Consider the following 19,671-nt stretch of genomic DNA (forward strand, 5'->3'; position numbering starts at 1 on the left):
GTAGTCCGTCTATTAATACTCAGGCATTCTAGAGTTCACAGAATGTCTCAGTTCAGCCAAGATTTCAAGCGACTTTTTAGTGCTGATATGGAGCCGCTATTTGACGGCATCCAAATTTTCAGGGGTTCCGAAATTAGACTCTTAGGACCCACAGCATAAACAGTTTGACGGGTCATTTATACTATTTGTTGACTGCCATAAGCTATTCTTAAATTAAAAATACAAGAACTCTTCCATATCAGGCGAACTTTCGCAGTTCAACAACTGCTGCAGGATTACAGATGGTGACCTGGAAGCCTGAAAACTGTTTGACCAAGCGAGCTTGTATCTTGAAACTAAGTCCTGATTGGCTAGAAAAATGATCATAACGGGCCTGGACTTGAGGCTAGTAAAGCTATAGTGGAGATGTGAACCCTGAAAGGGCGAAGAGCCGCCTCCCAAGACCCGCGGACCCTTCCTATCACTAAAATATGGACAATTTTGCCGACCAGCCGCACGATCGCCAAAATAATGACTTTTTATTTAAGATTAGATTGTATTAAAAATCCACGAGAGTCTACGTCTTTTACCAGAGGGTGCTGTGGAAAAATCTCGAAAAATGAAGTAGAACGAACTCCCAGTCATCAATGCCACCAATACACTGGCCAAATATAGATTATGTTTCAGACTACCAATTGCGAGTTTCGAAACTCAAAGTCACAACAATATATGCATGCGCATTGCAGATGCTCAAGAAACTATCGATAAGTGTCCGCAGAAGAGCTCTCGACATCGCGGGTCTTCTTCGGCCTCAACCCGAGCTTTTTCCGCAGATTAACTGCTCTCACTTGGAATGCCCTCTTTCGTCGTCGACGGGGATAGTTGATTGGACTTTCGCCTCCAGTAAAAATTGCCATGTCGTAAACTAGCGCACCCATCAGTGCACCGCTAATATCGGCACACCAGGGACCCCAAACCCACCAAGCGTGGGTTTCTCGGAAGAGGTGGCCACCCCATCCAGCCATAACGGCAACTAATCGTGGTCCGAAGTCACGTGCGCAGTTGAAACAACTATGAAGTACGCGTTAGTCCTATACTTGGAAGGAAAAATTGGGATTTCATACCCGCCAGTATTATAGCCCAGCGCAAGTACTACAACCGAGATCAGGATTCCCAGGATAAAAGCCTGCATTCCCGCTCCGGGCGGGGCATTGGTGTCATCTCCAAGAGCCACGATTGCACCAAATAAAATCGCACTGCCAAGAAACTCGGTGAAGAACGCGGTAGCTGGATGGACGAAAGACTTTGGTGCGGTAATCATTGCCTCGGCAGCGAGACCGGCATTCTGTGGTGTCTTTGTGGTAGCACTGAGTTCGACTATGGCGTCATGGTAGATTGCATAGGCAATTCCACCAGCGGTGATAGCTCCCAGAAGCTGTGCAGCGATATAAATGACACACTTGCGAGCAGGGAAACCACGAAACACGGACAACGCGATCGAAAAAGCTGGATTGAGGTGCCCACCAGAAGTACCACCAGCAATATAAATGGCTACCATGAAGCCGAATCCCCATGCAACGCTTTGAGAAATGTAATTTCCAGCTTGGCCGTTGGAAGTATAGTTGGATAGTGTTGCGCAGAGGCCAATTGTCATTGCCACGGTTATCTGCGACCGTGGAATTAGTGAGTGATGTTCTGTATTTCACGGTCTACACTTACACCTAGCCATTCAGCTAGCGGTTCTCGTAGATAGTGACGTATTTTGGACCAGGTGTTGAAGAACCCGTCCTCCGAATTGTTTTGATTCTTGGAATGCTTGTCTGCACCTGCGTCGAGTCCATTGCGTCCTTCCTTGTCTTCCTTGCGATCGTCTGGCAACGCGCCATGCTGCATGCCCGGTCGGACGATGTGAGGGAGTGGCTGAGCCAGACTCCATGTTGGAGAATCATCTTCCTTTCCATACTGAGGGTTGTATTGTCGGTAGTTGTCTCCAATGTAGGCATTGCTTGCTGGATTTGGCGCGCCGGGACCAGCCAGACTGAATGTCGGGTCGTTACCGGCACCTTCGTTCTTGCTGCCATCTTCTTGAGTACCCTCAGGTGCCTCGTGCTCATGTGGGTCCATATCTAATGCGTCATTAGTATGTACAATTTGGCCGCGTTTGAGTGTATGGCTTACCATGAACCGCACCGTGTTCAGGATCTCTAGACATCGTTGCAGAGAATTTTTTGAAACAAAAACAGCGAAGTGGAAGGAAGACATCTAAAGAAGAAAAAAAGTATCTATTGAGTGATGCAGGTATGTGGAGCCTTGAGGATGTCAATCTAGATCCACAACCTTGGAAGGACCAGACCCTTTTACGTCACCGTTGAATTGATATCATCACTCGATTCTATGCCAATCGAGGCGGTTATATTTCCGCGAATCTTCATCAACCTTGAAATTTCTGAAATCAATGACAAGAAAATCAAGATTTTCGTTTAAGCGACCATTCTACCTCCCTTCATTCTTGATCACTGACCAAGCCTTCAACCCGTGGCAGCCACCAATGGTTCGGAGTGGAACCAACTCACCGGGCAATCTGTATAAATTGTTTTGCATCCTGGTCGAAGCAGATCATTTGCAACAAGTTTTTTGAGGATACTAACAGATAATATTCAGCCTAGGTGCGACCACTAGTTAAGAGACCATCCGGCAGCGATTTTTTCATCTCGGGAAGCACCAAATGCCAAGGGACCATCATCAAGAATTGTAGATCTACGAACATCTCTAGCCGTCATTGCCTCAGTATATGGGTTAGCACGATGCATAGATTGTCTACTCTAATTTAGTATCGGGCTTGTCTAGAAAGTGGCGTCGAACTTACCTGTTATCCCACCAAACCATATCTCCCCCTTGTCTCCATTCCATAGAAAACACATACTAAATCCAGTGAGCAATCAACGACTAGTGTAATAGAGAGCCCTAGTCAGGACATACCTTTGGCTGAGTACAGTGATCGATAAGTTCCCAAATCAACTTCTGGCTTTCTTGTAGGCTCCTCCCCAGAATCCTCTTTGCGTGGGCGGCAAGGTATAGTGTTTTGCGTCCGTCTGGAGCTACCTGAACTAGACGATGGAATGCAGGCGGCTTGGTCTTTACTTCATGCGGAAGGGGATTGCCAAACACCTCTGGCGATGCGAGTTTCCTGGAGTGCCAAAGACTATACCCATATTCCATCAGTACTGACCGGTAATTAATTTTTTTGGAGAGGAACATACTCATGCTCAATAATGAGATCTTCAATCTCCTCCTTTTTAATCTGAGGAAGATCTTGATAGGCTTGTCGAGTATCCGCAAAATGAGTCCAAGATCCACCCTCGACGGGATTTCCATGAGAAAGAAGAATGGAATACTTGGATCGTTGTTGATGATATGACGAATCTGTATGCCACAGGGCATTGCCCAGACTGTGATGCCATCTGCGACTATCTCGCTTGACTAAAGAGCCATCCAGTTCAATACTAATAGGAATCAGTTTGCTGATCTTCAAGTTGGTTTGAAATACTCACTTCCCCACATCGAACAGTAATGGTTCTCCCAGACGGTCATTCTCTCGACCATAGAAAAAGGGGTTGATTTCCAACTCCTTTCCAAGCTGTTTTGAGAAAGCTATGTGATGCGCATTGTTTAGTCCTGTTTTTCGGAATATCAAGATGGCGTATTTGTCTTGTAAAGCGACCAACTAGTTTACTGCCAGTCAGCAATCTATTTGTGGATGAAGTCATTCGAAAACTCACCTGTGCTACAATTTCGAGTGGAACAGGTTTACTCCAATCAATGCCATAGATTTCTGCCCCGAAGGATGAGCTCTGAGACCGAAGAACTGGTTTTATGGTCAGGGTTCCCTCTTGAATGGCATCGTGGGTGTCGGTGCCTGCTCGTGGAGGGCAAGTATTCTCATACACACGAATTCGCATATGATCTAGAGACATTTCAGGAGATCAGACCTACTATGAAAAGTCCAATTATCGAAGATTTAGTCTCTATTGACGTTCATTTTAAGATATCCGAGCCGGCAATACCTTATCTCATGCGGGAATGAAGCCGTGCGGCCCGCGCCCGACAATCCCGATCGAGAACAGGGATGTGATAAGCTGAAAAAAAGCAATGGAATCTAGTCTCATTACTAGAATTCATACCATTATCATCTTCATTCAATCCAAAATGACACAATCTAATACCGTCCTGATAACCGCTGGTCCTTACAAGTTCCTGGCCACATTCGAGCCATCCGCCCCGAAAACAATCGAGCTCTTTCGCTCCCTGTTACCTTATAAACAGAAGATCATTCATGTGCGATGGAGCGGAGAGGGATTGTGGATTCCACTAGGCGAGACTGATTTCGGTGTTCCTTTTGAGAATCATACCACACACCCATCTGCCGGTCAAATTCTTCTATACCCGGGCGGTTTTTCCGAAACAGAGTTCCTGTTTTGTTATGGCGGAGTCTCTTTTGCGAGCAAAATGGGGCCGTTGGCTGCCAATCATTTCTTGACTATTTTTGAAGGGAAAGAACATTTGCGAGCATTGGGAGAATTGGTGTTGTGGAAAGGAGCTCAGGATGTTTTGTTTGAGATGGCTGATGATGCTAAGTAAGTCTGATCTATAATAGTAAGTCCGAGTTATAACTAACAGTGCATAGAGTGCATGAGTTCAAGAGAGGGTTGGGTGCGAAGTTATAGAGCAGGAGCTGGTCAACAAAAATTGAAATGAGATATCGAGATATGCATATATACCAAAGATGTCTTAGTCGGTTGAAGCCTTGGAATGTCCCATGTACACTCTAAATTGCCCATATATAGCACCTCTCACCAAACCAGGAGCATACGCGTAGCTTTCAATCAGTACCCAACATAATCATGTTTCTGTTCTGTGGTGTATTCAGATCGAGTGCCTGCCATTGTTAGATACCAAATACTACTGAGATTAACCAGTATACACATAGTCAATTTTTCATACACCCATAAGTACGATCAGTTTCATACTCAAATCGATTAACAATCGATTAAGCCTATCAACTTTTCAGCTGGCATGTGTCTAGTCGTAGCATGCAAAGGAAAAATTAATTTCTTCCTTCCATAACCTCCAACCTTTCACCCAAACCGCGTTAATTCATCAGCCATACCACTCCTAGCATGGCTCCAAAGTGGATCTCCACTGCCAAGGTAAGTCTGATATCTAAATTACCCTCCGTCTTGATGGAAATGATAAAATGATGGAAATTTGACGACTCAACGATCCATCATGTTCATCACATCCATCCCAATGATAAGTTACCAACGTACGGCTGTCGATGAGTAAACCTCCATACTTTCTGATATCCTGGGTGAAATTATTCCTACAAAGCTTCACCTGAAGTTTCTGTGTGCTTCATGATAGCTGAAGTGAATATAGAGAAAGAGGTTGTTGATGACGAAGCCACCGACTCATCTGTGGTGGCTTCTGGTGAGCAGAAGTCAGTGGACCGAGCCAACACCCGGCGCAAACTCGAGAAGTACTTGGCTAAGGTTGAAAAGCTTCGCAGGAAGCTTGCTTAAATGAACTCCGATCAAGCAGATTCACCCTCTTCTTCCTCGTGGAGACCAGGATCACCATGAATGGACCGGTAGAGGAGAGACTCAAATGATGTTCTATTATCCTGTATATCCAACTTGTATTATTAGCTGCTTCTATTATTACATAGCATATCAATAAATGCCGCGGCGGCACCCTCTGGTCTTTCACCATTATTCTACACATGAGACCTAAAATCAGTAACATTGCAAAAGACTTTTGATAGCTGGGCTTTCGAGTCCACATGGATCTACAAAGACCTCTCTTTGTGCCTTAGTTCTCTACAGAAATTTACCAATTGTGTAGAAACTTTCACTATTTCTTCTAAAAGACATCTAATATCATATTGAACAAGTATCCTGCGTTTAGAATTTCCAAATCTTACCAATTTTCCCGCACTCCCTTTGACGAAAATCACAAGCAGGCATTATATGTGTGATCCTAGCTCAAGGACATCTGAAAATAGTGAGGATGAAGCATCTTATAGCTGCTCTACCGGCTAAGCAAAGAACGAGAACTCATCTGTTCCAGAGCTCGGATACCTACTGTAAATAATAACTGGGGCTAGTCAACCTCGGATGCTCGCTGTGAATAACAATATCTTGCCTAGCTGGGTTTTTGAAGCTACGTTTCTGAATAACGGGAGTGCATAGTTGTAAGTACTTCGGAGGTTACCCTGAGCAGATCCCTATAGATACTCGAATAATCAATTAGATTGATCACTATAGACCTTGAATTTCCCACTAATACGCCCCATTTCTCTTCTGCCACTTAGGCTGATCTACAGACTCAACACCACTCAAGGCAGTGAGCACAGGGTGCGTAGCGACCAACTCAAAGCCATCCAGATTCGCACCATCATCGCCCAGACCCCAGAGAGTCAATCCCAACCAATTGGTACCATGGTAGTTGAGAATACCCTCAGGCACAGGGTAACTGGTCTGCGGACCAATGTTGTTGACATACTTGCCATACTGGTAGCCATTGACATATAGCTGAACCCTATAAGCAGGCGGCGGAGATGTTGAGTTCTGGAAGGTGAAGTACAGCGGGATATCATAGCCTTCTGGCAGGTCAAGATCGAAGCTTGTACTGTAGAACCGAATGCCAGGCTTCGAAAAGCCGGTGAACGGGCTACTGGTCTCCCAGTTCTGGCTTGGCGGTTCTGGCTGGTGGTAGCCTTGACGCTCAATGTAGAGTCCACCCTCGTTGAGGGGACCACGTACAAGATCTTGGTAATCTTCGCCGCCCAGATTACCAGTCAACTTCCAGGTGATGACGTCGGCGGATCGGCCCGTGAGAGTGTAGTCGAGAATACCACGGGGGTCCTTCATCTCCTCACTGCCCACAGTCCAATCCTCATCCAGGCCCATATTGTCAATCACGATGGTGAGAACATATGATTTGCTAGCCGTCAATGTGGGGAGAGTGACAGTTGCATTGTAGTCTTCTGTGACGCTGTTGCCGTCCCATGAGCCCACGAAGGTCTCGTTAATCCATACGGAGCCACCAAATGCCGTTCCACCCTGGAGGTGCACCAAGAACGAGGACTCATCGCCTGTGGCGACGAAGTGGCCGCGGTAGAGGAGATATCCGGTGTGGAAGCCATAGTCTGATGAGTAGAGAGAAGTCGGTGTCGTGATCGGGTTGACGTTGTTATCAGTGTATGCATGGTTGGCCTTAGTCCAGGCAGAGTCATCGTACGAATTTTGAATTTCAGGAAGACTGTCGATAGACTTCCACTTCAGGCTCTTCAGTGTCGGAAGGTTAACCTTTGGTGCGCTGTAGCTGACACTGGTTGACCAGATTCCATTCTTGTCAATAGTGATCTTGGCTTTCTGTCCGTTGATGAAAAGGGTCTTGGCCTTGGATGGGGCGCCAATCACCTCAACAGCAGTGGTAGCATTAAAGTCAGCAGTCAAATGAAGTTCGCTTCCTGAAAGGTATGCAGTTCTCACGAGGTAGCCCGCATTAACTATGATAGACGAGGCAACAGTTGCTTGAGTGCTGAATCCAGGATTCTGACCCGAAGAGGGAACCTGTGGGACCCAGTAGTTGTAGGCAGAGTATCGGTCTATTGATCATCAGTTGTTGTCGGATTTCCCTTTCTACAAGGATAACTTACCCAGGAGCAGAACCTTCAGATCACCAATCTCAACGATGCGTCGAGTAGATGAAACATCCCAGCCGATGACAACTGCCTTGCCCACTTTCTTGGAAGTAACTCCAGACGATGATCCCTCTACAACAGTGGCACTTGATGCACCAGAGACTGCAAGCTCGTGGTGTTCACCAACATCTCCATAGAGAACAAGAACCTTCCCGTCTGGGATCTTCTTCCAGCTAAAGACTTCAGCAGTCGAATAAAGAATGTTAGTTCCCGCCACGTTGTAGTCCACGACATGGATCTTGGAGTCACGGCTCCCGAGCGTCAACTCTCCACTAAGTTGGGGAATAGTAAGATTGCCAGCACTAGTGGGAACCTTCAGCTTGTAGTTAACTGACGCCTGGCTCGAATAATCAGAGTGTCGAACAACAAAGAATGACGTAGCCGAGCCGTTGCTTCCAATGAGAGGAGTGACAGCAATATCTGAGTTGGTCGTATAGGTCGAAGTGCTCAGGCTACCGGGTTCTGTCAAAAGATACGCCGGAGACACCTTTTGGAAGTTTCCGATCAGCTTGAGTTCGCTATACTTTTGGCGAGTAATGTTGCGAGACTCCGTGATTGCCGAACCATAATCTTAGAAAATGTTAGTTTGATTAATCTTTGTGGGGATGGAGGGATGGACTGCGATACACGAGTATCGACGGAGCCCGTTTGCGCACCATAGCTAGTATAGCCACCAGGATGACCCAAATTTCCCCAATTAGTGCCTCCAAAGATCTAAAGTCATTAGTCTCGGCTTTAATGAATGAGGAATGGAGGGGGCAGAAGGTGTAGGTACCATGTAAAGATTCATAAAGGCTGCACGGAAGCTGAAGTTGTTCTTGTAGAAGACCTTTTCGAACTGGTAATTCAGAAGTTCAGAGCAAGCCAAGAATCCGCTACCTCCCCAAGGATCAAAAGATCCCCCTTGGAACTGTCAATTTGTTAGTGTATCGCTGTTATTTGTGCCTGACTTCAACGTACCTCAACAATAGAATATGGGGTAGTGGGGCTCTGTTCCTCGTGCAAAGTCCAAAAGTTTGTTGGGAGATCACCGCTGGGCCAATCGTAAGGGGCGGAACATACAAATCCGAGCGGATAAGAGTCGTGGCCGTAGCTTTTCAGGATGAATGAATGAGCTCAGTGCGATGCCAAATGGTTGTTGTGGTTACTTACATATCGACTGCTCCTTCGCCGGATCCCGGGACGTCGTGTCCATCCGGACTTGCATCATTGCTGATAAAGGGAACGACGACGCCAGCATTGCGAGCTTGATCTTCAACATATTGCATGTAATACCCATCGGGGAAATCATCGCTGTAGCAGCAAGCTCCTGTATACTCGTTCTCGGGTTGATACAGGATAATCGGTCCACCATTGGTGATCTGGCCCTTGGCAACGGTTGCAGCAGCGTTGGCTACATAACTATCAACTTCTGTTAGTACGATTTGGTAGTAATTTCATCAGGTGTTGTACTTGTTGGTTGCATTCAGGTACGCAGGGTCGCGTGTTCGTAGAGTGCCGTTGACCCGCTGTAGCCAGCCAGGGAAACCACCTCCAGAGGCCTCAGCATTGATATAAGGACCTGGCCGAGCCAAAAGATAAATTCCAGCTTCCTTGGCAGCGTCGAAGAATTTTTCAAGATCGAAAATGCCGTCGGCACGGTAGTGACCAGGTTTACCCTCTAAAAGAGCCCAATCGATATAGAAGGAGACAGTGTTAAATCCGAGGGCCTTGACCTTCTGAAACACGTCAATCCATAGAGTTGGAACAGGCAGACTAGTTTGGCTTAGCTTTGGTGCAATTATAACCTCAATTGAAGCTGATATGGCTTACCGGAAGGGATGGAACTCTCCACTGAAGAGCATCACTCGTTCACCATTAATAAAAATGGATTTATCATCCCAGGTGACCTAAGTTGTTGTCAGTATTGAAAGCCAACATTCGAAGCTCACTGAAAGTATTCGACTGACATATTTCTGCAAAAGAGCTCGTTTCACGGGATCAGAATGCTCCGTGATAGTAAGCCCATTCAGCTTATGGCTAATAGCAGCACCAGCAGCTTGAGCTGCTAGCGCCGCTAAAGCCCAAACAGAAAGGAGCTTCATCGTGCTCGAATTCTAGTCAAGCTTGTAAACTGCGACTAGGAGTAGAGGTGCTTTTCCAATTTCCCCGCGACTTCAAGCAAGGGGTCATTGCATTCTTATAAGGCACGTATTCAGGTACTTTCTTGCGACCAGGGCACGATCGACGGCAAATAAAACCAGTTTCGGGCGAATACTCGGCGTATCCATTACCGACAGCACCATTGTCGAAACTTCCTTATTTCGTCATTTCCCTCATCGACAGGGGAACAAGGCGGGGGATGGCCAGTCATTGTTTGCCGACGCTCCGTTAGTGCATGCAAGTTGAAGGATGGTCGAAGGCACGGTCCTAGAGAAGTGGAGTGTATGCACGACGTGCAAGGTAACCGGATTGACGATCCCCCAGCAAACGTTGGTATTGCGGGGGTCCGCCGCAATTTTTCCGCATATCGCGTAGTCGAGCTTTGTTAGGACCTTGAGATGCGGTAGTTCTTTGTAGAACCCTATGATCGGTGCTACCATGGTTGTGTGGAGTTCTGATCTAACATACCCAGAGATCTACTCTGTACAGCACTGAACCTCTCTCCGCAGACATTGACCTTCAGGATATTAAAACTCCGAAGACTCCGTATCGAGTGTGGAAATAAGGCGTGGACCTTGCATCACTTTAAATTAAATTATAGGCCTTCATCTGCGGGGAAAGGGACTATCGATGAATTTAACCGCTTCCGACGATTCCCCGAGTATCTTACGATGCAGATCGCTGAGCCTCGGTTAAGTTCATTGACCCTCACATATTCAGGGTACTAAATTTAAGCAGATTGAAAAGTCAATAGATGAAAAATCTCCATGAAATTGCTTTTTAGTACATTGGGGCAGTTCCCCAGAGTATATGTAAACGTTAACCAAGTACCAACATTCCCGAATGTAAACCAATAAACTTAAACAGTAGTGTTAAAGCGATCTTCCTCATCGTTCGCCTTGGTGTAGGTCTCACGGCTGTCGACATACTCTTGCTCATCCTGACCGATCTGGATGTTCTCGTTCTTCATAGCAGAGTCCTCTGCGCCGGCAGTGGACTCGACCGGAGTCTCGACGGCAGGAGTCTCCGAGGCCGACTTGTCAGTGGAAGATTTGAAGTTCTTCTGGGGGTTGACTAGCGGGGTATCGTCATTGAAAATACGGAGCAGCATGGCACGGCGTTCTTCCTTGGGAAGCATGAGGTTGAGGGAATAGAGGGAACGCCACAGAGGCAGCACCATACGCTCACTATATAAGTTAGATTGGGTCAACAATTAGAGGCGAATTGGAACTTACGTGAGACCATCTTCCTTGCCATTGGGCTCAACACGCAGAATACTGCAGCCCATAGGGATATCCCGGACCTGCTCACCAATCTCACCCAGATCCTGCCAGCCATTATCAGAGACCTTGGGGAACATCTGCACAAGAAGCTTGCGCAGGGTCTCCTTCTTGGTCAGGACAAGGGACCGAGAGGGACCCAGCCAGGGCTCAATGATCTTCAAACCATCGGTCTGGATGCGCCATCGGCACACATTCTCGCGCTGAGCATCCTGCTTCACAAACATCTTCACACCGCAGTGAACAAACTTCATGCCAGAGCCTTCGTTCTGGGTGAGAATGTCCCGGGCAAGGGCGCTAGTGTAGTAGACAGTTCTTGATGGGGTAGCATCGGCGTTGCGAACCATGAAGCGGTCCCGGGGGAATCGCTCAGACAGTTCGTAGAACTTGTAAATTGGTTCGAGCTCCTCATGGTGAGGGTTCAGATACTTATACGGATCCTCCTGGGGCGCCTTCTTCTTGGGCTTATCCGACAGAACTGCGGGAGTGCTATCACCCTCAATCGCCGTGGCGGCGGGCTTGTGAACCGGGCGGTCACCGATGAGAACCTCGCTACCGTCATCAAGCTTGGTCTTCTTAGCCGGAACAGAGTCCTCCAGGTCTTCCGCGCCGCGCTTCTCGGGCAGAGTAGTCGCGGGGGCAGTAGTCGCGGGGGCATCAAGAGTTGCGGAGTACGGGAGCTGGTTTGTTGCCTCGGCTACGGACTCGTTCTTCGCAAGGTCTGCCTTAGTTTCCTCATCAAGGGTCGCAACGCCATCGAGGGCATCCAGCTTCTGCAAGGGCTCGCCACCGTCCTTGCGAGAGTCAAGCTCCGCAACGAGATCAGCGATCGGTACCTTGGGCGCCTTAGTAATGATAGCAGAGTGATCCACTGCCTTGGCCTTGATTTCGGCCGTCTTCTCAAGAACAGTAATAAAGAAGCCGCCAGTGTCTTGGTGGTGGGGGTATACACGCATGCAGCGCTCAAGTGGCAGATCAGCGTTCTCTCCACTGGGCGGGAACAAGCTCTCAGAGAATCTAGCCAGACCCTCAACACCCTCCTGGTCCTTGTGCTCCTGGACGTCCTTCCAGCTGGACCAGATGCGGCCTTCACGGTCCATGACCTTCCAGGTCTTCAGACCAGCTGCCCGCTTCAGACCGGGTAGCTCCTGGCTGCAGTCAATGATCTTGACGTTGGCCGCACCGCCACAGCGCTCAATAGCACAGGCGACGACAGCCTCGTTCTCAACAGGGTTCATACTGCAGGTGGAGTAGACGACACGTCCACCAACCTTCAGCATCTGCAGGGCACGAATCAAGATCTTGACCTGAGTGAGGTGGAGTCCAAGGCCATTGGCGGGGTTCCAATCCTTCCACACGTTGTAGTTTTTACGGGCAGTACCATCACCTGAGCAGGGCACATCGGCAAGAATGCGATCAAACTTCAAGTAGCGGCCCTTCTGGGGCTTGCCATCAGTGGAAGGAAGCGGGGGAAGCTTAATGGATGGATACATTGTAGCGTCGTGGTTTGTAACAATCAGGTTCGGCGAGCTCAGGCGCTTCATCTGGTGGATAAGCATGTGCGCACGCTTGTAGTCGCTGTCGTTGGCAATCAACAGACCAGTGGTCCTGCCGTCGTCGTTCAATCCCTCTGGGCCGAGAGGCTCAGGCGCAGCAGTGCCTTCCTTAACCTTCTGGGCAACATCCAGAATAGAATCCTCCTCACCCGCATGGATCAGCTCCATCAGCTGGCAAGACTTGCTACCTGGTGCAGCGCACATGTCCAGGCAGGTCATACCGGGACGAAGATCCATGAGAAGGGGAGGAATCATGCTGACAACCTCCTGACGACTGATGTTTCCGACTTCGGTCTCGGCAACAAGGAACTTTTGGAATGAAGAGAAGGGAGCAAATCGGCGAATGACCTGCTTGGGGGTTGTCATCCACCAAGCAAGCTGGTCCGGGTACCACTCAACCGGGCGCGGGGGGTCGACAAACTGGTCCTCATATTTGATGGAGGTTATTTCGGGGACATAGAAGTCACGGAGACGTTGCTGGACAGCAAGCGCGTGGCTAGAATTGGGGAGCGACAATCAGAATCATGCAAAACTTGCGGGAACAGGCGCAAGTGGGATGGAAGACTCAGAACTTACCCACGAGAGCCAGTGAAACGGAAGCTGTTGGGAAGATCCCGCTGGAGATGCGTCCAGAAAGCTTCTCTTTCCTCATCGGCAAGAAATTCAGGCTCATTGTAGTAGCGCTCAAGCTTCTCGTTGGTTCTGGTGATGTCTTGCCAGTTATCGGCGCGACGGCCGCCTCCACGAGCACCACCACGGTTGAACTGGAAGGTAAACGAGAATTAGCTCAACTGCTTTCTCGAATTGGAAGGACAAAAAAATGTACGCACCTTCTTTCCACCTCGTTTTCCCATTATGATTGTAGTTACGCTGGGAGATGTAGTCGAAACTGACGTCCGGCTTTTTTTTCGACATGATGCGCTGGATTAGGTAATCGAAGTTGCGGCTACAGTTTCCTGGGCAAGTTACAATAAAAGAACCTTGGAATAATCTGAAGAAGGAAAACGGCTTAGGGAATTTCTTAAAGTATATGTACGATATAAATTTTGATTGACGCAGTTCAACAAAAGAAACAGAGATAGTTCGGCCCGTCACTTCGCGACAGACTATATAGTCTACTAAGGCAAAGCATTAATTGCTATTTCACACACAAATCAGGGTCTAACAACAACCCAAGGCAATGATTGATAGTACATTCAAACCAAACCCACCAACACCCAAGCCCGAGCGTCAGAGAGCCGTCTTTCTTTCGCAGTCCAAAACAGCGGGTAAATTAAGACAGGTTGCGGGACATGTCAGCACGGATGCGGTTGTAGTCGAAGACACCCTCAATGCTGCCGACAGCGCTCATGGCAACATCCTGATCCCACAGCTTGCGGGTGGCGAAGTCCATGACGTCCTTCTCGGTGATCGAGTTAACAGCACGCTCGACATCCTCGGGGCTGAGGCGACGGCCGGTGGTGATGATCTGGCGACCAATGTCCTCAGCAACGGCGGTGGTGCCGTCGAGGGAGAGGAGGATGGAAGCCTTGAGCTGAGCCTTGGCGCGCTCAACCTCGGCGGGGGTGACCTGGCTGCACAGACGAGACCACTCACGGAGAGTGAAGTGGATCAAGTCATCAAGCTGGGTCAGGTTCTCAGAAACGAGGTAGATACCCCAGAGACCAGTGTCGCTGTAGCTGGTGGAGAAGCTCATGAAGCTGTTAGCGAGTCCGTAGTGGCTGACGTGGGAGCTCAGCTTGCTGCCGAGGAAAGGCGACTGGCCCATAGCGCGGTCCCAGTTGCCAACAATAGCCTGGGTGACCAGGGCAGTGAAGTAGTCGTCGTCCTTCCAGCTGACACCCTCAACGGCAAGAGCGATGTGAGCGGAGGGGATGGTGTCGTCGCGAAGACGGACCTCGGAGCCAATGAACTCGGGGGTGCGCTTCATCTCGGCAGTGAGGGCCTGAGCAGCGGAGGTAGGGGCCTTGCTGGGGAGAGAACCGAAGTGCTCCTCAGCGAGACGCACAAGCTGCTCGTGGGGAATACCACCAGCACCAACCAGGACCATGCGGTCAGCAGTGTAGTTGGTCTTGATGTAGTCAGTCAGGTTCTCCCGGGTGATGGTCTTGATGTTCTCCTTGGGGCCGAGGATGGTGCGGCCGAGGGGCTGGCCCTGGTAAGCGGTGGCGTGAAGGTGGTCGAAGACAACTTCCTCAAGCTGCTTGTCAACCTCCTCCTGCTCGCGCAGGATAACATCGCGCTCGCGCTCAATGGCGCCAGCCTCGAGCTTGGAGTTCTGGAGGATATCGGAGAGGATGTCGACGGCCTTGGGGACATCGGCGTTGAAGGCCTTGGCGTAGTAAACGGTGTTCTCGCGCTTTAATTCTAGTCAGTGGTGATTCGATTGATGTGTGCAGAGGATTTTCCGGTCGTACCGAGGTGTAGGCGTTCAGGTGAGCGCCCATGTTCTCAATCTCGAGCTCCAATTGGTGCTGCGAGCGCTTGTTGGTGCCCTGCAAAGAATGTCAGAAATGTCTCATCGTGATCGGGGTCGGTGGTATCGAACCTTGAAGGCAAGGTGCTCAAGGAAGTGGGCGGTTCCGTTGGTCTTGTCAGTCTCTGACCGGCTACCGGAATCAATCCACACGCCGACAGTGGAGGTCTGAGCCCATGGCGAGTGCTCAGTGGCGATCTAGAATGCGTTAGCAATGTTGGCGAGGGATTGATTTGGTTTTTCGCAAGTACCGTGAATCCGTTAGAGAGGGTGGTGGACTGGGTAGTGGACGGCAATGTGACGGGCGAAGCAAAGCCACGCTTCACGGGCTGAATGGACTTGAGAGCCGCACGGCTCTTCAAAGTCTGGTTAAGGTTGAAAGCTAGGCGCCGAGAAGCCATTGCGGGTGTATGGAGGGTGTGGAGGGGGGAAGGGGGATGGAGAGAAGAGCTGGACTCGCCCTGAGGTTGAAGTTCGGAAGTCGTCAAATTGTTCGCCCGGCGCACTGACCAATCACATAACCCGTTTTTGCAACTCGTTCCGATTACTTCCCTTCACTACTTTAAACCAGCCTTTACATACATTAAAGTGATACTTCAAGGATTTTACGAGTGCTCTTGAGTAAATTTTACATTGTTGGCTATCCCCCAATATTTCACATTTGCGTGGAGCTACAATTGGCTCTACTACATATCACCTGGGCATCCTCAAATCTGATTCAATTCATTGGCTCAATTCATTGGCTCTCCGGTCTCGCTCATACAAATGCACTGGCAAAGTGCTTAACATTCTCCTTCATGGAAATATCCGGCGAAAATCCAAGTTTAAACGCTCTCTCATTGGAGAATTGAGGAGTCCATGTCTGCACAATCTTGTCCACGGCAGCATCATACTTCTCCTCCACCAATGCCAGTCGCTCCTTACCACCAACAGCCTCCAAAGCATCTAACATATCTTGCACACTAACCTTCAACCCAGGAAGATTGACCGACCGCGAAGTACCGAATGCCTCGGCGGGAACATCGCGCGCATGCATCAAGTTCTTGACAATAGTATGCGGCGAGCAGATCCACATCTCAACATCTCTGCTCACAGGAAGAATAGCCTTCTTGCCATGGAACGGTTCACGAATGATATCACTGGCAAAACTGCTTGCGGCTTGTGTTGGTGCCCCTGCACGGACGGTCACGGTTGGAAGTCTCACAGAGCGACCATCTAGGAATCCGCGGCGGGAGTAGTCGGTTACCAAAGTCTCGATGATGAGTTTCTGTGATCCGTAGGAGGTTGAGGGTACAGGCGGGAAGTTAAATTCGTCTGGGAGGAGGCCCGGTGGTGCGAGGCCGTAAACTGCCAACGAGGAAGTGAAGACAACCTTCACGCCAGGCATGGTGATGCGGAGTCGGTCTAGGATGTATCGTGTTGAATCGAGGTTTACTCGGGTTCCTAACTCGAAATCGGCTTCGGCGCCGCTGGACATGATTCCATGGAGGAGGTATATGGTCTCGAATGGTTGGGAGGCGCTGATCAATTCGTCTACCTCTTTGGGTGAGGTGAGGTCTGCGCGAACGCAGGATAGACGGCTGGCATGCTCGGTGGCTGACTTGGGAACTGCTGGTTCAACAACATCGGTGATTGTGACTGTGGTAGTAGCGGGTGTACTGGCAAGAAAGGCAGCGGCCAGTTCTTGGCCAACATAGCCGCCGGCGCCGGTGATCAATATAGACATTTTTTAAAGGATGAACGGTTCGGATATTATTTAATGGTAAGAAATAAGTTGAGATGGTTGAAACCTAGTTTCTATTTGCCTTTATACCACAAGAACCCCGCGTGGGTTGAGCAAAATCATCCCCTCCCCCACGCTGGCAAGGGTGTCCTTCTAATGGACCTCCATTGTCAACCAATAGCAAACGAATAACTGACAAGGACCCGCTAACATTTTTCACGCGCATCAATTCCGAGTCATTTATTAGGATGTATGGCCGATGTTTGATCTCGGTGAGAAATCCGAGTACCGAACCAACAGCAATGTCGCGGGGTAAGTCCGACTCGATGGACCATAGAGGGATATGGGGGATACGAATGAAACCGACATAGGCTCGCCCAGATGCAATAACTCCTCATAGGTGGATTTTCATTTATCCCTCGCAATATACGATTTAATAACTAAGTACATGTATCCTAGCGATATCCAACACCGCACCTGTGGTTGAATAGTTCGACGCATACCTACTAGGTACCTAAATACAAAAAACTATAGGCTATTCGCCGTGCATTTCGCGCGGCGGCTAGAACAATCATGTTTCTGTTATACCTCATATACCATTACCTACACAGTCTGCTTCCCAGTCTCCTACCAAGTCTTCGTCCTATCTCCTCCCATATATCTGATCCTCTTTCCTACCGTATTGGTTGAACAATCAAAGTGGTCTCCCAAATGATAAGTAACGAATTGGAAATAAAAAAAGAGAAGTGAAAGGAGAAGGGGGAAAAATATAAGTCAGATGAAGGTTCGAACCTGCGTCCAGAGTCCAGAGTGTACCCAAGTAGTAGAGGGTTTGACATCCGATATACTAAGGTAGGGATTACATAGGCACCTCCAAGGTAGGATACTGTAAGAGACTTCTCTGAACACGACAATTGAACTTTTGGCTATGATACAACTAGGCTGGAACAAAACAACGACTCGGACTCGTCATTGTATCTACGCACCAAGGTATTTTCCATAGTGTGCATTTTCCAAGACGTGAAACCTAGATTTTGTGACGCAAGCAAAAGTACATAGGCAGAGACAACCAGTCACAAGAAGATAAGCATTGGATACATAGCATAACACAGGACGCCTGAGGGAAAAGTGAAATAACAGATAGGAGAAAGACATGAGCACCGATTAAAAAACCTCCTCTTTATGACGAACGAGAGTAGATACCACCGACGATACAGTGGTCACGCTCGAAGGGCTCCAGGGTCAGCTGCTCCTTGGGCTTGATCTTCTCCTCACGCATCTTCTGGACCTCGCGGGAGAACACAACGTCAGCAGCGGCGGTAGAGTCGATACAGCTGGCCTTGATGGAAATGAGGACACCACCCTGGTCCTTCAGGAACATGTGAGCGTTCAGGCCGACAATACGGGCCTGGTCGGGCTGGGCAACATCGGCAAAGATGACATCGACCATGGGAACGAGCATGCGGTAACGCAGGGGGTGACGGGCATCCTCAACAATGGGGATGACGTTGGTACGGTGGGTAGCCATGCCAATCAGGTCACGGCCAGAGCGGTGGGAGAACTCGACGGCGTAAACGTTACCGGTAGGGCCAACGATATCAGCAACGTGGGAAACGGAGGTACCGCTGGCACCACCAATGTACAGAACCTTGGAGCCGGGCTTCATGTGGACGTTGTCCAGACCACCGAGGATACCGGCAGCCAACTTGGAACGGAAGGGGTTCCACACACGGTACTCGACCTTGGTGACAGCACCATCCTCACCAGCGGGACCCTCGACGGAGATACGCTTCTCACCGTACACGGCCTCACCGGGAGTCAAGTTCTTGGTAACAAGCAGATCCTCCTTACCACCACGGGCAACGAAGACACCAGCGTGACGGTGGGGCTCCTATGTAAGGGAAAAAATTCCTGGTTAGACTGAAGCCTCGCAAAATCAGATTCTCCTTCGAGTAAAACTTACAATGATAACCTTGGCACCACCACGGGCACCAGCGGCACCACCACGACCTCCACGGGGAGCGCCGCGACCACCACGGGGACCACCACGGCCACGACCACCGCCACGGTCACCGAAGCCACCGCGACCACCACCACGGCCACCGAAGCCACCTTGAGAGGAAACTCAATCAGCAAGACTGTAAAATTCAGAGTGACGGGCAGAGCTAGTAGTCGTCGATCCAGATAGGCCGGTAGACTTGGAAGCTGCCTAGGAGATCGAAATGAATGGAGTACAAACCTCTGCCACCACCACGGCCGCCACGGTCACCACCGAAGCCACCACCACGTCCACCACGACCACCGCCACGGTCACCGCCGAAGCCACCGCGACCACGAGGAGCACCAAAACCCATTGTGATAAGATGTGTTGTTGTTTAAAGTCGGGGAATCGAAGAAGTTGAGGATTGAGCTAACTGAATGCTCAAGCCGGAAAAAAAGTTGGGGAGAGGGTCTCGAAAAGAGAGTCGACTCGAAGAAGAAATTGACAAAGTAATCGAAATCACTTAGTTCAATATATCTGTGTTTGATTGACCGAGTATGCTCTGTCGTGTGCGGGTCAAGGCCGTTGCTGCTCGTTGATGCGGTCGAGATTTTTTTGCGCTCGTTGGATCTTTCAGAAAATCAGAACGGCGCTAGGTTGGTTTGGGACTAGTTTGGTTTTGCCAGGTGTGGGTTCATCACATGACCAAGTTGCCTTTATAGCGAGGTCACGTGGTGTATAGGAACCCTGCATCTACATGGACTTCAGT

The 19,671-nt window shown here is 49.3% G+C and overlaps 8 protein-coding genes across 8 annotated transcripts; 1 reads left to right on the forward strand and 7 right to left on the reverse strand.

Moving 5' to 3' along the window:
* Window positions 1–737: 737 nt before the first annotated feature.
* On the reverse strand, window positions 738–2,191 carry N7520_010092 (uncharacterized protein; the record flags this gene model as incomplete). Its single annotated transcript, XM_057144026.1, has 4 exons — window positions 738–1,050; window positions 1,104–1,645; window positions 1,699–2,105; window positions 2,158–2,191. The coding sequence occupies 4 exons, from the start codon at window positions 2,189–2,191 to the stop codon at window positions 738–740; spliced, it is 1,296 nt and encodes a 431-aa protein (XP_056993314.1).
* Window positions 2,192–2,654: 463 nt separating this feature from the next.
* On the reverse strand, window positions 2,655–3,953 carry N7520_010093 (TauD/TfdA dioxygenase family protein; the record flags this gene model as incomplete). Its single annotated transcript, XM_057144027.1, has 6 exons — window positions 2,655–2,796; window positions 2,846–2,901; window positions 2,959–3,181; window positions 3,240–3,482; window positions 3,531–3,703; window positions 3,759–3,953. 6 exons carry the CDS (start codon window positions 3,951–3,953, stop codon window positions 2,655–2,657), a joined length of 1,032 nt encoding a protein of 343 aa, XP_056993315.1.
* A 232-nt stretch (window positions 3,954–4,185) lies between these two features.
* N7520_010094 (uncharacterized protein) lies at window positions 4,186–4,617 on the forward strand (the record flags this gene model as incomplete). Its single annotated transcript, XM_057144028.1, has 1 exon — window positions 4,186–4,617. The coding sequence occupies one exon, from the start codon at window positions 4,186–4,188 to the stop codon at window positions 4,615–4,617; it is 432 nt and encodes a 143-aa protein (XP_056993316.1).
* A 1,700-nt stretch (window positions 4,618–6,317) lies between these two features.
* Window positions 6,318–9,828, reverse strand: N7520_010095 (glycoside hydrolase family 35 protein; the record flags this gene model as incomplete). The annotated part of the gene is made up of 9 exons (XM_057144029.1): window positions 6,318–7,648; window positions 7,700–8,314; window positions 8,401–8,458; window positions 8,520–8,654; window positions 8,705–8,837; window positions 8,897–9,145; window positions 9,197–9,499; window positions 9,557–9,633; window positions 9,694–9,828. The coding sequence occupies 9 exons, from the start codon at window positions 9,826–9,828 to the stop codon at window positions 6,318–6,320; spliced, it is 3,036 nt and encodes a 1,011-aa protein (XP_056993317.1).
* A 917-nt stretch (window positions 9,829–10,745) lies between these two features.
* On the reverse strand, window positions 10,746–13,576 carry N7520_010096 (tRNA (cytosine-C5-)-methyltransferase; the record flags this gene model as incomplete). Its single annotated transcript, XM_057144030.1, has 4 exons — window positions 10,746–11,073; window positions 11,122–13,218; window positions 13,299–13,486; window positions 13,553–13,576. The coding sequence occupies 4 exons, from the start codon at window positions 13,574–13,576 to the stop codon at window positions 10,746–10,748; spliced, it is 2,637 nt and encodes an 878-aa protein (XP_056993318.1).
* A 419-nt stretch (window positions 13,577–13,995) lies between these two features.
* N7520_010097 (mitochondrial processing peptidase) lies at window positions 13,996–15,599 on the reverse strand (the record flags this gene model as incomplete). The annotated part of the gene is made up of 4 exons (XM_057144031.1): window positions 13,996–15,081; window positions 15,140–15,217; window positions 15,271–15,396; window positions 15,450–15,599. 4 exons carry the CDS (start codon window positions 15,597–15,599, stop codon window positions 13,996–13,998), a joined length of 1,440 nt encoding a protein of 479 aa, XP_056993319.1.
* A 356-nt stretch (window positions 15,600–15,955) lies between these two features.
* Window positions 15,956–16,924, reverse strand: N7520_010098 (SDR family oxidoreductase; the record flags this gene model as incomplete). The annotated part of the gene is made up of 1 exon (XM_057144032.1): window positions 15,956–16,924. One exon carries the CDS (start codon window positions 16,922–16,924, stop codon window positions 15,956–15,958), a length of 969 nt encoding a protein of 322 aa, XP_056993320.1.
* Window positions 16,925–18,101: 1,177 nt separating this feature from the next.
* N7520_010099 (rRNA 2'-O-methyltransferase fibrillarin family protein) lies at window positions 18,102–19,275 on the reverse strand (the record flags this gene model as incomplete). The annotated part of the gene is made up of 3 exons (XM_057144033.1): window positions 18,102–18,812; window positions 18,885–19,033; window positions 19,161–19,275. The coding sequence occupies 3 exons, from the start codon at window positions 19,273–19,275 to the stop codon at window positions 18,102–18,104; spliced, it is 975 nt and encodes a 324-aa protein (XP_056993321.1).
* Window positions 19,276–19,671: the final 396 nt, after the last annotated feature.

This window comes from Penicillium odoratum (genome assembly GCF_028828045.1).
Source record: "Penicillium odoratum strain IBT 22623 chromosome Unknown utg000006l_segment0_segment0, whole genome shotgun sequence".
Lineage (NCBI taxonomy): Eukaryota > Fungi > Ascomycota > Eurotiomycetes > Eurotiales > Aspergillaceae > Penicillium > Penicillium odoratum.